Consider the following 18702-nt stretch of genomic DNA (forward strand, 5'->3'; position numbering starts at 1 on the left):
AGATATAGGCTACGTTCCAGATACGTAAGCCTGATGCCAAACAAGATGAAATGGAAGCTAATAGATTTGAGTACAATGAAATCGTTAAACAAGCGTAAAGATTACCCCCCTGACTAAGGGAAATCGGTTCTGTTTACTTCCGCCATTAAAGCAAGAAGATTTTATACAAATAATATAAATATATCAATATACCTACTGCCGAGTTGATACGTCATATGAAAACGTAACCACAAAAGAAACACATCAAGCAGATAGACCAAACCATTCTTTGAAAGATGAGTAAAGTTCTGTGGTTTGTCCTAGAAGTGTGCTGTGACAGTTAAAATAATATATTTTCCTATCTGCAGGTGATTATTGACTTGATGTAAATGTTATTTGCAATGTGATCTAGACTAATATAGCAATCATTACTATTATTACCGGAACTCAGAATTTTTTTATTCTGTAATTAGAAAATATTATAAAATACCCTATCATACAAAGCTAGATGTTTCTTATGTCAAGGTTTTCTTTTAAAAAACTTTTTCAAGTCGAGATTCTCTCTCAAGCCGTTCAAACTTATGAAAGAAACAATGCTAAGATATTGTTATGATAGCATGCTCTTAATCGGCTTATGTTTATATGTTCAGTATAACCTATCATTACGATTAGTTTAATTTTTTAAGATGGTATCATTGCAGTAGTGTAGTAAGAATTGATAGCAATAGACTGGCTCTGGGTTCATACGGCGGTGGTCGTGAACTTTTGGGCATGAATTTAGTTGTGCGATACTGATGACAACAGCCTCGGTGTCTAACGCTGTCATTTCTTCCTATACTCGGCTGCCGAGAAATATTTGGTTAACTTGTTACTCTGATAGCTAACGTAGAGACTATACCGCTATTGTTGGCGAAACGCAATTACTCCTGTTCTATAATGAGTTGTCAGTCTTGTGCTGCAGCCAGGAAAGAATTTTACTTCTAACTAGTCTTTATGATTAGTGAAACATGGATTGGGACAGTGTTACCACTTTTTTAATTACAAATGGTATAGCTATATTCACTTCAGTTGTCTTCGTTTTGTATATCATTTACCAATGGAGAAAAAGACCTAAAAACTTTCCACCGGGACCTAATGGACTGCCTGTGCTTGGGGTTATTCATAAATTGGGCTCGCGAGCTGAAATTTCGTTGATGGTAAGAACAATTTTTAAAAGTTTTACAGTCCATTTTTCAACAGCTTTACTTTCATGATATAACTTTGGTAAGCATAGCAAACAATAATTCTATTATGCTACATGTTGATGTTTTCTAACTTTTATAAGCAGTTAGAAAGCATAATTGTTATCATTATTTAAATTGCAGACATGGCCTCCGAGAATAGTTTAACATAACTTATACCTTAATACGAGAATGATTTGTTTTTGATGAGAAATATCTGAAGTAGCATCTACAATGATCGAAAATATACTTAGAACTACGTATTTCATTCAACAAATTGTTTATTTAAGTTGATAAATTTTTAGTTTTGGTGTAAAAATGGGCTCCTTCAAAAGTGAAAAAATTAAAAACGACTTGTTTTGCTAAGAGGGAAGTTGCTCAACTTTCTCCCCCTATGAGCCCTGACTGGCGATTTAATTATGCAAATAACTGGATGAGGCAAATAGGCAATAAAATTTGTTAGCACGCTTTCGCAACAAGTAACTGACGATTTCGATAAGTTGTGTTCATAACCATCAAGAAAAAGTTAAATTTAACTTGCTAAGGGAAAAGAAACAGTGTACCGATTGGCCTCCTATAGCTATTATGCAACAAAAAGTAGCCTATAGTACCGCGAGTGTACTATTGGTATTGGATGGATTAAATTTGGCCTACATGAATCTTGCCTCATTTTTTATTCAACTGTATTTCGAGTGTATAATAACAAGGTCGTTTATTTGACGAATTGATTGTCTGATTGGCGAAACGTTGAAACGAAAGCAGATTATCACCTTTAACATGTTGTGATAGTTTAGCTTAATTTGCACCGAAAGGACGTATTATGTTATTTAAATAAACGCCTGGTGAACAGCCTCATTAAAATTTAAGGTCGTTTAAATGTTGTTCTTAGAAAATGTCGAATCAATACGGACCAATTATGGGTGTGAAGTTGTTGAGGAACTTTACTGTGGTTCTCAGTGACTTAGACTCGATACAACAGGCTTTCGTGAAGCAAGGAAATAGTTTTTCTGGAAGACCAAATTCAGGGATATTTCACGCTTTCACCAAGGGTACAGGTAAAGTATTTAAAGTGTTTTCAGGTTACGTTTTGATATTAGCACACTTATATTGTATGCTGACTTATATTTTAAACAAGTTTTCATTTTGTGGAAACTGAGTTGGCATATTTGTCGTATTTGGCAAAATTAACCAAGATAGAAAAAGTAACCACCCAGACAGAAACTTTGTCTGGTCCAGATCTTTACCAGATCGGGTACGGATCTGACCAGATCCTTACCAGATCTGGCCCAAATTAAGCGGCTGTCTGGGCAGTGCTCTCTCAAGGTGAGCAACTGCGCAGTGCACAAGTGAGCAGTAACACCAGATCATTTGCGCAGTGTGATTTCATTTCTACCCACTTGCAAACTTAAAAGCAGTTTTTGTAAGTTTAACCCCTAGGCCTATACAGTATACACTAACGCATCTGTGATCTAGTCAACTGTAGCCTACTGACATATAATGAAGGAGTGTATTAAACAAAAAGCATAAAAAAGATCAAAATAGACCAATATAAGATAAACATTTGCCAAATTTTTTGATGACCAAGTCCCCACTTTATATTTCCTCATACTTGAACTTTTGTATTATCCATTCTTTCTTGGAATACTATTTTTTGGATCGGTACCCGAATTTTCATTTCTACAGTAGATCTGCTGCTGAATGATGGTCAAATCTGTCTTAGATAAAGCATCAAAAATAATTAAAAGATGACGATAGTGAAATAAAAAGTGTGGGATCAACGAAAAAGCGCGAAAGCAAAACAAAAACTGTTTGAGTTAAGTTTGGAATTTGTTTTGAACAAATACATTGGAATTTGTTTTGAACAAATACATTGGAATTTGTTTTGAAGTTTGGCATTTGATCTTGGATGCTTTGAGGTTAATTCTAACAGTTCGCTAAGTTTGTAGTTCACTCGCATCTTTGCAAACACAGCCTTAAAATATTACTAGAAATTTTTGTTAGAGGGAACACTAAAGGTACCACGGTGAGCAACTTCACAACATAGCCTAAATACAAGTGCAAACAGTTCGATGCTATAAATTCAATTAACGCATTGGTCATTAGACGTTACATTTATTACGGTGACGTAATGAATAGCTTTTCTGTACAAGCCAATGCAAATAATAAGAAAATATGCTTTCTAAGTTGTAGGCTGGTCTATCATCTTGACGAGGGAGGATTGCCACTAGAAAAAATTCAGCTTATTGTAAAATCGATTAAAAGACGAGATGACAAAAATCCGTGTAAGAACCATTAAAATACTCAGTTTTGGTAAAAACAAAACGACAGCACTTGCATTTTGTTCAAGGTGTTCTTGCGATTGATGGGTCTCGGTGGAAAGAAAACAGAAAGTTTGGAACAACTATAATGAGAAAGCTTGGCGCTGGAAAGAAAATAATGGAAGAAAGAATCGTGGTATGAACTGTGTTTGCATTGCAATTTCGTAAAATTGCAGCTATTTTAAGATTAGTAATTTATTTTGCAACAGTTAGTTGTAAAATGGTATCACGTTTAAACAGAGCAATTAGAAAATCCCGAAACTATGCGTATAACGCGAAATGGAGAACATATTCACTTGCAGTTTTTTTGTAATGCTTCCACTGGTGTGCTATTCAATGAAATATTTGAAGGTTATTGAAATTGTTACTTGACATTAAATTTAATCATCAATTACGACGGTTAGTGTTAAGACTTGCTTAGTAAATTGTTTTGTTTTACAAGTTTCAAGTCACTGAAGGAATTTAAATCAGTAATCAGCTTTTGTTTTGGAAAATTTTTAAAATTTTTTTAGTAGTACTTTGTTTTGGATGTAGGCTAATACAAGTAAGTTACAATTTTTCTTACTAGCATTAACTGTACAGTATATTGCAGGACGAAATGATTTGTATGACTTCTGCTCTACAAATGATTAAAGGAAAACCTTTCGACATAGCGGTAAGTTATTTTTTATACGTGGCTAGTCAATTTTTGATTTCAAAAGATTTTGTGAGAAATGCAAGAGATGAGGATGCATGCTATAAGCCAGGGGTTCCGACCTTTTTTACACCGTGGCCCCCTTTGAAAATTTTGAAAAATCAATAGCCCAACTATTTTTATAACCTATTGAAAAAATTAGGAAACGTTATTTTAACTAAAAAACTTAGAAACCTTATATTATTATTTTTGAAACAACCGGGAATTAAAGACCATATCATGAAGATTTGGGCAAAATGTAGCCTACTAGTGTTTTTATTAAATTTTAATTTATTTCTTTTGTTATATAGTGTAGGAATGGACTTAGAGATGATAAATTAAAAAAATTATTATTTTTCAAATTTTTTCATGGCCCCCTTCAAAAAGGCTCATGGCCCCCAGGTTGGGAACTCCTGCTATAAGCCTATCTTATTCTACGCTTTTTAAAAGATATTCGTTCATAGAGTAGGCAATGTCCAAAAATAAAGTGTAATGTGTGTTTTGAAATCATAACTTTGCTTTTATGTTTCCTATAAAAGAGGCTTATTGCCGTATTTTTTTTAGTTAATTTGGTATTTGTCTCCAAGATAGCGTAACATAAACACAAGACGTGCACTTAATATATATTTTAATTTCAGAATCTGGTGATGCACTCAGTAGCCAATGTCGTATGCGGTTTGGCATTTGGAGAAAGATTTGATTACAACGACCTTGAATTTATTGCTGTGGCTCGAACTTTGATTGACTGGTTTGCTGAAAACGGAGATGCCTTTCTTGTGAGTGATTGTTTGAGGAAACCTTTGTACTCGGACTGAGAGAGCTTTTATGAGAGCTTAATCCTGGCAGTTTTGCTTACTTGTAGAGGCTTTGAACCACTGACGCAGGCCCAGTCATCGAGCTTGACAGAGTGAAATTTCCGATTGTTGAAGTATTGTTGTCTGTACTCTGTAAGTTATTCCATTCATTAGGTGCAGCACAATAGAGACCTTGAAATGCCTTGCTCAATCACACACCCCTGAGTGTCAAATCAGCGCTGCTGGATCATGCAGTTTCTTTGTTTGAAAAGTGAAGCGCCTAACCAACTGAGCTGTCTGAAAAAGCTATTGTAGGTGGTCAGACTAGCGATGCCATCAGATTTCGGATTGCGCGACCCAGACTATCCTGCAATTTGTATTTTATGGAAATAAAGATATCTTGGGATTTTTCTGCAAAAGTTTACTAGCTTGAAATTGGTGTATGTATTAGTAAGAGATTGTTATAACATCACAAACGGTTTCTCTTGCTAACAGCTTCTCGTCTTTGCTCCTTATTTGCAACCCATTCCACCTTTTCGTGGTGTAGCCAATTCCCTCAAGGCTGCAACAGATAAAGTAAGCACAATTTTACTAAAATTTAAAGTCAATTTAAATTCTATTTTTTCTGAACTTCTGCTATGTTGCCGTGTATTGTTTTCGCTGTGATAGTCGGAAATAAAAACAACTGAACTGAACTAAAAAAACAATACATACGAGATGCATACGTGTATTAAGATAGTTTTTTTTTATATATATATATATTTTGGCAAAACGTTTTGTTCATGGGACGTCCTTGTATTCATTCGAAGAAGACTGAACGATATTCAATATTACAAAAGTATCAATGAAAAGGTTTGGCAATGCAGGATTATTTTTAATTTGTACAGGCTGAAATTTTATAAAAAGAAAACAGCAACTCATGTACCGATACTATATTAATGCATATACTGTAGCCTATTGTTTTTCTTTATTAGGATACTGTTCATCTGTTCTGGGAGGACGTACAGTATTACAGATGCCTGTAGGCTACTTGTACCTTATATCTACAAGCTGTCAAATGTTTGAAAAAATATAGCGATTTAGTTTTGCAATCTTGATATTATCATGTTCTTGCTTTACAAATTTCTATTCAATGAAATTTTCTTTTGTTTATCATATTGTCAGCAAATGTTCTAACACACATTGTCATTAAAAGCAAGACCAGTAAAAAAGCTATTCCTGCTACCATCCCTATAAAAGACCACTCACTTAGACCGCCATCAGGAAAACTCAAACGATCGCCAACATCCACAAACCACGAAGACTCTCCCTCTATGGAAAGATTTCCATCATCAACACTCTCTTGGTACCCGTCACTTTGCATCTCAGTAGAGTGCTGATGCCAACGAAACAACACATCAAAGAACTAAACAAAATCCTCTTCGACTTCCTCTGGTATCCTTCGCCATTTGAACAGCTCCAGAGAAGCAAGACATTTCCTCCTGTCAAAGATGGAGGCATCAACATGGTGGACATCCAATCACAATTCCAAACTAGTCGCATAGACAGAATTCGGCACCTCTTCCAACTAGAAGACGCCACCGAAATCTGGCACGAATGGGCCATGTTCAATTTGAGCTACAGAATGAGACATGTTTCAACCCTCATCTGTTCTCCAACAGCATTCCGCATGCCCCAATTCCAAACGAAATGTATGCGGACATCTTCAAGTCCTTTTGCAAACTCAAAGGCTTGAAACACGACTGGGGAAATACTTCCTATAAAAACATCTACCTCAATCTGAAAACGCAAAATGAAAAGAAGACTAACAAGATTGATCAAAACGGAAAGAAGATTCCTTGGAACGAAATTCTTCGAAGAAATAAAGAAATCAAATTTCTCCTTCCACCTCACCTATCCTCCATGTCCCTTCGGATTGCACATGGAGGATACAAATGGGGAGTTTTTAATAGATCAATACATTCTGACAGAATAACAAATTGCAAATTCTGCAGAAAACAAGAAGATAATGTGACCCACGCCCTCACCAAGTGCTCCTTTGCGCTAGGAATATGGGAGCGCCTGAAACAACAATATCTTGACCTAACCAACGAAGACATGGAAATAACAAAGGACATGATCCTCTACAACCAAATCCCTGACGGACAGAAGAACAACCCGATTCTTTTGACCATGATGAATGTCGCCAAACACACCATCATCCAAAAGAAGATATCTCTGGACATAGGCGACACATATATACAGGACACAAAACGGTCCACCATTCAAGCCCTGTGGGTCATCATGACAAAAACGAAAAACATAACACAAAAGCATAACATTCCTTTGTCATCTGACATTTCTACTCCTTCTAAACCTCCTCCTACGGTCAGAAGAAAGAAGAACCAGTCGAGATCCACTCTTCAACCGCCCTCTCAGTCGTCCTCGGTGGTAGGGATGACTGATTGCAGCGGTGGATCTCACTAGCACAGTACGGTCGTAGATCATCTTTGAAGAAGCTTAGACAGCCAAGGGAGTAACAACCCACCTTTAACCCGTCCCTCTCACTCATCTACAACGACCTGATGCCGGAAGAGTGATTGCAGCGGGAGATCTTTAACCGTCCCTCTCCGTTGTCCCACTCGCCCTGGGAAGACAGGATTGCAGCGGCCCATTCCAAGATGACTCTGGGGTCAGCGAAAGCTACCCTCCCTCTGGCATCTCCGCCAAATGAGGTGTCAGACTGCAGTGGCCCGTCTCCCACAAGCAGGTGCCCTTCTTCAAGCGGGCAACAAGAAGATACACACACACAAACAATTTCAAATAAAATTAAAATTAACTCTCTACCAAAATGCGCTAGTTCTTGAGCTTGACCCGCCATCTCTTAGACTGCTCCAAGATCAGCAAGAGGAAAGTTGAGACAGGCAGATCAGCTTGAGGCAGCCACTAACCAAACATTTACATCCACAGATTACCATCTACCGCGGTGGGTCCCTTCGGTCGTAGTGAGTCCCACGCCTCCCTGGTAGGTAGGCCTATCTTCCATGTAAGTATGGTGTGCCTGCTGAGTGTTTGGGTGTGTGGACGGCTCCCGGAGCGGACGCACTAATGATGAGACAGGAAACAAATCCATTTCATATGGAAAATTGTAAATCTGCAAGATGTAGTGGTATCCATCTTGAACTCTGAGCGTTGCGCGAAAAAAAAAACACTCACTTTTCTGGACATACTGCAACAAAATAGCAACAAAAGCATTGTTTTTGTTTTTTTTCAGCTCTACTCTTTGTTGCTGCCGATCATCGAAAAGCACAGAGAGACTGTTGACTCGTACGAATACCGCGATTTCATTGACGCTTACTTGTTGGAGATAGAAAAACAGAAGGACAACCCTGATAGCCAATTTACAGGTGTGAGGATACAATAGAACTTTCTGAAATAAAATTATTATTATGCCTAACTTTTCTTATTACTTTATCGAGGAAGTATGCGGTTTTCTAAACAACCCTCTTTAAAACCTAATAAGGGTGTGTTCCCAGCAAACATTGTACCTCGCCCAACGTAGGGTGTCAGTTGGTAAAATAGTGCTCCTCTGTTGACCCAACCTATCTTGCTCCATTTGTCGCAGTTGGGCCAACTTATTTTAAAAACATTGGCAAGAACGACTTTCTAATTCTAAGTTTTTCACAATTGTAAAAGGAATACCATCAAGCAAACTTAAACAATTCTTCGAAGGTATCTTCAATCAAAATATTTTAAAAGTTGGCAAAACTACACTACCCTCAGCCAATCCGAACAACCGTTAGCCAACGTTGGGCCAAGGAAAAATGTTTACTGGGTTGAAGAGGCTTGGCATAGGTTCAGCAAGATTTGCAAAGTGATTGTTGCCGATGTTGACTGTTGTTATCAGAAAAGTAATTCTTAAGCTAGAACATTTGAAACAAAAAGTTAAGTGAAATTGAAAGTCTGCGGCTCAGCCCCGTATTTTTCAATTATTCGATAACTTTAAATTCTTGCAGGAGTTAAAAAAACAACTTTTTCCAAAAAAACTTTTCCTCTTGTTTTTCAAAGTTTGTTCCGATTGAATATAATCCGTAGCGAACATTTCCAGTGGTAAACTTTGGCTGTAGTCACTGTATGTAAAGTGCAAAGCCTAACCGACAATTTATATCGTAGATGAGGACTTGAAAGGGACCGTTCGCGATCTTTTTGTTGCTGGAACCGACACAACAGCGACCGCCATCAAATGGACCATTTTGTTTCTCATCAATCGACCAAGCGTTCAGAAAAAGGTACAAACAGGGTCGTTGAAGATAATTTGGGTCTGGTATCAATGGACTCCTTGTGACCAAAATCAAGGAACTAGAAAAGTATCCAAAGAATACTTTGTAGCTTCGTCAAGTTTCCGGACAGCTTGAAACGTTTCCAGACCCCCAATATTATCCCGGGCTCGGGTCCACAAGTACCCCTGGTTCCCTCCCTGTCAACACTATTGGGTACGAATTAGCAATTTTCACCGGTTCAACATAATTGGACAGATGTGATAAAATAAAAATTTAACGCAGTTGCAATAAACTACGATTGACGTTTGCTTACTTTTTAGTGATGACTAAAAATATGCTTGGAACAGCAATTATATCCTAAATTTTGGAAAATAACATATTTGCTAAAACTTGTATGCTTAGCGTTGTGTGTTAGCTCACTGTGATATTCAGCAAGCATGATACAAAAATTTACTAGCGGGTAAACAAGATAGCCATCTCAGAAGCTCAGTTTTTTTTTATAGCTGAACACCCATATCTAATATTGTTCATACACTTTTCAGGTCGCAGCTCAATTCTTTAAAGCTTACACTGATTTAGCGTTTGAAAACGTTAAATCAATGTAAAAATGACTGGTTTGCAGGCTGGGTTACTATCGCTTTCCTTCTAGAATGAAAGTTGTTCTGAAAATGGAGATATTCTTGCAGTTTGTTGATCTCATATTTTTTTTTTTTGTAGATTCAAAAGGAAATTGATCGAGTGATAGGCCCCGATGCAAGACCAAAAATGTCTCATCTTGATGAGATGCACTTCACCAAAGTAAATAGGCTACTGCCAGTTTAAGTTTGACATAGTTGAGCATTTATTTTTGCTATAACATTTTTAGTTAACTTGGATAACCTTGACTAGATTGCTATCAAAAAGTCTTTAACTGGGAGTGGGTTTTAGCAAAGCGTCTTTAGTGGAATTACCAATAAGATTTAGTTGGAAAATATTTCAAGTTATTTAAAATTTATTTCAAATTATTTCTATAACTCATTTCAAGTAACTTTTCTTACTATTTCGTTCAGTCATTCATCCATGAAATGCTACGGTATCGAACCCCTGGTCCTCTCGGATTAGTTCACAGAACAGTCGAAGATACGGTGCTAAAGGGATACAATGTTCCAAAGGTGAAAAAAGTATCGAAAAGAAATAAACCATGAAATCGCAACTTTGAAAAACAATTTATCTTGCATTTCACAGACATAAAAAACAAGTAGGCCTAGCATCACTTTGGTTTACTTTTTTATACCTCACCAAACTTACTTCAATGTTTTCTTGTACCATGGAGTATGAGAACAAATTCACCCTTTACTCAGAACTGGACAATCAAAAACAAACTTTACATAGAAACTACTGTATCTCATGTTGCATGTTATTTCTGTTGACCAGAATACGCAAGTGATGGCAAACTTTTGGGCTGTACACTTTGATCCCAAACTATGGGATAAACCAGAAGAGTTTCGTCCGGATCGATTTCTAGATGAAAACGGAAAATTCAAAAAATCTTCATATCTCCTGTCATTTTCGCTTGGTAGGCGATAGACCTAGTATTTTATATCTAGAAATTTACAAGCTTTGTTGAGAAACTTATAAAGATATGAATGTTGGCCATGAACTACAGACCAATCCTTTAAAAAAGCAAATTAAAAGATAGCCTCACAGCAATAATTAAAAGAAAAACACAAACTTGCAAGAAGGACCTGCAAAAAAATAGAAGAAAATATACTACGCGTGAGAGAGAATTTTGCCCACTACGTAACCTACAGTGCAATGAAATAAAGGATAAACTTTTTGGTTTTATTACTTTCACCAAAACACTCAAGTTTAACTACACTTCAGATTTTCTTTGCAAAACACATAAAATCGTCTTTTTCAGGATTGATTGGATGTTTTGGACTTAATTTAGCTAACCTGAACAAAAACGCCTTATAGGCGAGTAAGAAGTGACATTGGACCCGGACATTTTTGATAACAACCATTTTTTGGTTGCAGGAGGCATGTCTGGTAGTCAGACCGACAATTCCAAAATTCGGCAAAAATCGGACTTGGGGAACTGCCCCAAAACCGAATATTAAATTTTCATAGCGCGCCATCTAGCGGTTGGAAATATTTCCTCTAAGTAAAATGCAACTGATTAAGCATATACACGTAATTAACACTCACAAAAACATAAGTGTAATAATATTTTAAAAAAAGGTTGTGATCATGGGTGTCGGCAGGGAAGGGGCACTTACCCCCCTCCCCAAGATTATGATTTACATGTAATTTGCTCGAGAGTGCAATTTTCAAAAATTGTATTCGCCTTCCACGCAAACACTTTCTCATCAGGTTTTCAACCAATTCTACTTCAGTTTTTTGATTTCTCTGAATAGTTTTGCGCCGTAGGCGCAACAACCATTTACATCATACGTTAATAGTAATTTTTTTCGCAATTTTTGCACCTAACTACTCAAATGTTACTTTAAATTTAGAACTTTTCTTTCCTATGTTGCAGCTTACAAGATGGATTTGGCTTCAAAAATTGTGCCTTCCCAACCCCCGCTTCTCCCCCACCCCTGCATTTTTTCTGCCGATGCCCATATTTGTGACGTATTTGGCCATTTATTACAGTTTAATTATTTTCACACAATTATAATTGCCTACGTTAAAGTGTAATTCAATGTAGGCTTGATGACACTTCAACAACATTAGCAACTGAAACAAGTGGTGATACAACGTTGGCAGATGTATAATCAACGTATATTAGAAAGATAAACGTCAGCGATTTGAGCAATTAATGCTTATCTGGAGACCATTTAATGTCGTTTATTCAGTATTATTGCTTTGCTTCAACAAAAAAGGCAGCGTACATTTAATATATGCGTTCACTTTCATTTACTAATCATTCATTGCAAAAATATTTTACTTCCAAAACTACCACAGTAACAATTTGAGGCCCCGTTCTAGGGATGCAACTATTTTTATTAAAGTAAATATATACTTCTACACTCACAGCTATTGGGTATCTAACACTCTAAAAGTGATGAATTTTCACACTGAGCTTCACAAGCACAGTGAATATTGCATTTAAAGGCTTTCTTGGAGCAACCACAAAATGTGCATAAACGCTTAGCGCTCCTGCAATTGCACCTAATTTCTTTCAAAAAGGTTTTGAGTGCACATTCATTATCTGTCATTATTGGGACCCGACCAGAAGCTGTTTCCTTGTATCCATAGAAAGTAAGATTCAGCACAGTTTTCAAATGACGACATGTTGACACTTGATGATGCGCACGAAGGCTGTAAAAGTAGCATGCTCTACTTGTTGCAGGTATTCTTTCAACTGATATATATTGTGAGGATACAGCGTAATGGTAGCGCAATAAATTCAAAGTATTCATGGAAAACACTTGCTTATACAAAATTTGGGAGAATTCTTCTCCAATTCTGGAAATGTATTTTCTTTTAAAACTTCCTTGTTTCCGAAGGTGGCACATTTACGTTGCACTTTGTCCAGACCTTTCAAGATTTTAAAAACTTTTACTTTTCCCGTTTCGTAAAAGCAGGATGTTGTATCGCATCCAGAGAACGCGTGGCAAAATAGCAAAGATCGGCACATATTTTCTCCGAGAGCAAGCTGAGCTCGACGAATGGAAATTTTCGCGTTAGACATTTTCATGTAAATGCAGTTTCCGCATGGTGCGTGATAAAGCAAAAGGATGAGTACATCAGTATCGTCAGCCATCACAGTTAGCCTGTACTTGACCATAGGTTTCATGTTCTTCCAGAACCTTACGGACCATAGCAACATCAGCGTCTCTTTCTCCTTTGGCCTTGTCCACAATAAAGTCATTACTACTAAGATTATCCTAAAGTAAGTTTATAAATTGTTACGTTTATTTGATAAAAATGCGGGTTTATTTGCCGGAATGGGTATGTCTAAGCGAATTGCTACGTTGGGACAAGATGTGGTCAGCTTTTGCTCTGCTCCTTTGGTTGTTTGAATATCACAATTGTCAAAAACAACTCTGATATTGGTATTTTCCCGCGTAGGCTACAAGATATTGAATGAACATTTCAAGTAATTTTTTCATATTCCAGGAAAGTCAGTGAATGAAAGCACAGCCATCAAATACAATCGAAATACAAGATAATCGAGAATTAGTGCACAAAATATTCTCATTTTGCAAGATTATGTATTTGAACAATGCAGATGTCTGAGACTTTCGTATACTTCCGTTATCTGAGAAAAGTGATGGTGGAACATTGGCAAGTTCATACGAAAATTTGTCCGGTTCCAATGACCCCGGCAAACAGTCTATAGACAGAAATTTGTGAAAGATTTCGGTGAATGACATGTGTATTGTGTATCTCTTTATCTTCATATTTTAAGGCTTTTCGCATAACGGCAAATGTACTTGCTTGGTCAGATCTTTTCAGCGAAATCTCTTTCAGTTTCTTTCCACATATTATGCGAATAATATTGTTACCAATAATTAAGACGTTATCCATATTTACACGAGTATCAGCAATAATGCCCTGTTGAAACGTTGTAGCCTACAAATCTTCTCCATCGTTTTTGGCAAAGATTTCGTTGCATACACAGTTTTCCATAAATCATCTAAACCACTTCTTTCCATCAGTTTGCATCCTGCTCCGAGAAAGGACATCAGTTGATGAAAACCACCAAGTTGCAAGTGAACATTTTTGAAAATACCAAAATTGTCCTGTTTAAGTGTTTAATTTTGAATGCTCTGAAGTAGAGGGGTTGGTCAAACGTTAGCGGTGTACAACGTATGTTCATTTTTCTCGCTTGGTCTTGAACGAATATCATTGTATTGTAAACAGCTTCATCTGTTGCGGGATTAAGCGGTATCATAGGATTAAATGATACTGACGAAACCTGAAACTCACCTTGAACTACATTAGCCATGAACCCTTGCCATTGTACTGGCTTAGAATTGAATATGTTTGAACACAGCCATAGAGTGTCAAGCAATCCATGGTGCGTAAATAACACGCAAGAGACGTTCAGCTGCTTGATTCGTATGTCTTTCCAAGTACCTGTCTTTGCACCAGTATACGACTTGACTAAATTGCCAAAATTGCCTGATTCTAGTAGTTTAGTTGCACTGACGTGTTGTTCTTTTTCAATAACTAGTGGTCGAGTTGCCATTCTTGGTGTTTGACAATTTATAATGCCCATCACATGAATTGTATCATGAGTTCATGACCTGTCAGACTATCTTCGTTAAAATCGAAGTTATCTGCTACCCACTGACAGAAAAAGCCGGGATGACTTGTACAGTCCATTACCTCATCCGTATTATCACCATTCGCTTGGCTTACAGTAGCTGATCGTTTAAACGCTATTACTTGATCATAACTTGCACAAAGACCAAGGGATGGTCCCAGCCAACAAAATCCGTCATTTTTACATTGATTCAACGTCTAAAGACGTTGAATCAATGTAAAAATGACAGATTTTGCTGTCTGGGGTAGTACATCCAAGAGAATACTCGATCTTGTGACCTGATGTATAAAAATGCCAATTGACTATAAAAGTCTCGCGACATTGCATCGACGTAAGAATGGCTACCTATGTAACGACCTATTTCTTCAGGTAAGTATTTTTGTGCAGCTTTAGCGATGATGCAATGGATTTAATGACTTGGCTGGTATGATGTTATAGTTGTTATCCAACTCCTTAATTATGCTTTTTCTGAAATCTTTTCTTTGTGAAAGTTCAAGATATAACTCATTACCTACTGTAATTTTATGTGTCCGTAATTTTCATGTTCGTCAGATTCGTTGTAACAGACGAAATTACATTTTCCGAAATCTATCTTAGTTAATTAGCACTTTCTAGAATTTTACAACCACTTCACTGTGGGATGGCACAACGGGTAAGGCGTTGGCTTTCCAATTATGCAAACCTGGTTCGACTCCCGGCTTCAGCTGGTTGTTGAAAACATCGCTCATCTCTACCTAGGGTGTAATAAATTGGGTGGGCATAACTGCTGCAGGAAAGGCGACCGAGAGAAAGGAACTGGCCACCCTACTTTCCTTAGTGCCACAGGCTTAGTACAATGAGGACCTTATCTTCTCATACCCAACACTTGAATCAAGTATGGGACCACCTTTTTACATTATCACTGGAGCCTAAATTCTGTTACATGACGCACTCAGCAAACAAAATATGTTATTTTGCGTCGATTCAACGTTGCCAGACGTTGAGTCAACGTAAAATAGCAAATTTTGCTGAAGGGTAATTCTAGACACTATGTTAATCATCCTTGTTTCACTTGAAATTCGGGAATTAGCACGACAGAAAATACATAAATTTTTCTTCCGCTAGATGGCGCGCCGATCAATAATTGCCCCAGTGAAAAAGGTCTTTCCCCATGTCCGAATTTTGCCGAATTTTAAATTTGGGGTGTCAAACAGGTAACCCATCTTTTTATGAAGAAAAATGGTTGTTATCAAAAATGTCCGGGTCCGGCTATTTTTATGTCAATTCTTACTCGCCTATTAGATATCAATGAATAGTTAATCAAGTCGGATGCATCTTTAATAACTTTAAAAAAAAACGTTAACTTTTGCATACATATAAGCATTTTGACGCAGGCTATTGTACGCATTACTACTTTTTTGATGTTTTTAAAATTAGGAACAAGATATTGCATGGGCGAAGGCATTGCAAGAATGGAATACTTCCTTTTTCTTGTCGTTACTCTTCAAAGGTTTCATTTGGAGCCTGCCTCGACAGATGCTCCACCGCTTTCAGAGGAATGTGAAAAGTATGTTACTTTCAAACATAAAAATAATATACAATGCTCTGCTTTAAGTTCTGTGCTGAGATTGTGGCAAAATTTTCAATAAACTACGGTACTTTACAATTAAAAAAAAAAAAAAAATGTTTTAGCAAAGTAGCCTAGGCTAAAGAAAAACTTTTATAGTTTAAAATGTTGTTGTATTCATTGTGTTCAAAGGTCTGGCCAGTTCCTAACGGTACCAAGTTTCAAAATGAAGGTGAAAGAAAGGTTTTGCAGAGCCAAGTCAATCAAGGAATATCAAGACTCAATGTGGGACGATTAAACTTCGAAGATGGAAAATCTTTAGAAATAATCAAAGCAGTTATGAACTGAAATAAATAAGCTAATGTCAATTAACAAACAATGAGAACATTTTAGCAATAAAAACTTCAAAGTAAATTTTGTCTTAAAGCTACAATTGATGAACCTGATAAGAAAAACAACGAGTTTTTTTTATAGACCAGCGTCATTGTAACTTATACGTTTGATGGTGTAACTGTAGTAAGACTTAAGAATTTTTCAACTTTAGTGGACAAACGGCTGGCCTCGAATGGCACCGGCAAACGAATGGCACAAAACTTCATTTTTTTAGCACTGAGCACTACATCAATTGGTTTCGGATAATAATGCACTCAGCTTCACTGAAACTGTCTGTCGTGTGAAGCTTTAAAAGCAACGCATATCTGCGAGGGATACGCGATATGCAAAATCTCAAACTGTCATTACTGGCGTTGTTGTAACAATTTGGAAACTTTTTTAGTTGCAATCAAACTGCACAAATGCACATATACTACGACTGCGCTGGATATCTTACTTCGGCAGAATTTACCTTTACAAGTCAAGACGACGCACGCTGTCTTTGTAGCTCGATGTCAACCCGTCCTACACAAACGGTAAACGAAATCAGCACAATTTCTTTTGTTAAGCTTGGGTTTCGTAACGTTTTCAAGGGGCTCGGGAGTTTGAAGAAACCACCACGTATTCCTTGGATTTGTGGTCCGAGGATTTTATTGCTACCGGGCCCAAATTATTCTTTCAACGGCCTTGTTAGCTTGTCTGCTTTCTTTTGACTTATTGGTCTTGCAGGTTAAAAAAGGGACTTTGTTCGGTATGGGCGACAAAGTTTTAGAATTCATGCCGTGTCAACTACAAAAACTTAAAAAAGCTTGGATAGTCTGTCAGCACCTGCTACTGCATGTTTTCTTTATCATAAGCGATTTAAGTAAGCTGCATATTTTTATTGTTCCTACGAGCCGCATGCCACCCGCACTTTGGGCACCCCTGTAGTGGACTGTCATCACCACAGTTTAAAAAAGCCAATGGACAAACTCGTCCATTTTCAAACCGGTCAAGTACACATCTAAAAAATCCTTAGGAACTCGTGATGATTCAACAACAATAGCTGCAATTATAGTGATGGTCAAGGGCATGGCATCAAGAAACAAAAAATACTGTACATCTTCACAAAAACGTATCTACTTTGTTCGCTTGCACTGTACAAATTGAATGCTTGCCGCGTATTACTTAGTAAAGATGAGGTTTTGATGATTGCTTTTATTGGTCAATAAGAATGCAATAGTATTTCAGTGTATTCAAATACGAACAATTTGTGAATTCATTTGAATATAAATAATCTTCAATTCTTTATTTTTAATCAAACACAAATATTACATTTGAATATCTATTAATTTGTAGGCTACTACTGTTTTGTCTAAAGTGGCTGCTAAACTTAAATGCTTTGAACTTTAATGGTTACTTTGCAGCTTGCCCTTATTGCTTACCTTTCTACAGTGCAGTATTAATCTTATATTGTAAATTGTAAATGTATATTTTGTTCTTTTTGCAATGCATTATAAAGCAGGTTATGTTTTCGCCAACACAAATAAATTACTGTAATAGTTAAGACTAGCAATTACCAATTCGACAAACACTGGACACAAACGTGCAAAGACAGACAAAATTATAAAGATATGAGGAAGGCGTTCATCCGGCAGTGGAACAACAGTGGCTGACAATGATGATGATGGTGACTAGGCTACTGTATGTGAAAATGCAGTGCATTTTCCATTTTCAAAATAAAATCTTTTAAAATAAAACAAAACTACAAACAAGGACAAATTGCTAAATCAAGCAGACAAATTAAGTCACTAAACAAAAAGCCTATGCCCTCACAGACAATTTTTTGTAGTTAATTTCATAACACCAACAAGCAGACAGCACTCCTTGGTATAATTTGCACTACAATTTATAGGCAACTTGACATTAGACTTTTCATAGTAACATACAAAGTACTTTTACTACAAAGCACATAGTAAGTTACATGTACAAGATCGTACAAAATCATTGAATGGACGTAATCGATAAAAATACAGTATATCCACAGTAAAAATCTTTCGTGTTGAATGTATTTTTGTTACTCAAAAAAGCTTAACTGAGTTTATAATTTGAAAGATAATTGCTAGAAGAATGTCTATAATGTTTTGACCTCAAAAATGCTTATCCAGTGAATTTTTGATAGAAATAGTTTAGGCTAAATTTCTACATTATCTGTTTTGAACATGCTCACAAGTTTCAGTTTACAAAAAATGTTAAACTTTGAAAGTTGCAAAGAGAAGGATTTTCAAAATTAAAATAATCTGAG

General features: G+C 36.7%; 1 protein-coding gene across 1 annotated transcript; it reads left to right on the forward strand.

The window, feature by feature from the left end:
• Window positions 1-986: 986 nt before the first annotated feature.
• Window positions 987-17078, forward strand: LOC145769135 (cytochrome P450 2B1-like). Its single transcript, XM_082580728.1, has 13 exons — window positions 987-1175; window positions 2089-2254; window positions 3547-3653; window positions 4110-4172; window positions 4829-4966; window positions 5480-5560; window positions 8238-8370; window positions 9137-9252; window positions 9961-10041; window positions 10293-10394; window positions 10657-10798; window positions 15917-16046; window positions 16239-17078. The coding sequence occupies exons 1-13, from the start codon at window positions 987-989 to the stop codon at window positions 16342-16344; spliced, it is 1554 nt and encodes a 517-aa protein (XP_082436854.1). The 3' UTR covers window positions 16345-17078.
• The last annotated feature ends 1624 nt before the right edge of the window (window positions 17079-18702 follow it).

The sequence above is a fragment of the Aplidium turbinatum genome, chromosome 4 (genome assembly GCF_918807975.1).
Source record: "Aplidium turbinatum chromosome 4, kaAplTurb1.1, whole genome shotgun sequence".
NCBI classification, from domain to species: domain Eukaryota; kingdom Metazoa; phylum Chordata; class Ascidiacea; order Aplousobranchia; family Polyclinidae; genus Aplidium; species Aplidium turbinatum.

Excerpts from the sequence above, each read along its gene's own strand:
- LOC145769135 (XM_082580728.1), top strand. The coding sequence starts at position 987 with ATGGATTGGGACAGTGTTACCACTTTTTTAATTACAAATGGTATAGCT. Across the intron at positions 2,255-3,546 it reads CGCTTTCACCAAGGGTACAG|GTGTTCTTGCGATTGATGGG; the intron begins GTAAAGTATTTA and ends ATTTTGTTCAAG. Across the intron at positions 5,561-8,237 it reads TCAAGGCTGCAACAGATAAA|CTCTACTCTTTGTTGCTGCC; the intron begins GTAAGCACAATT and ends GTTTTTTTTCAG.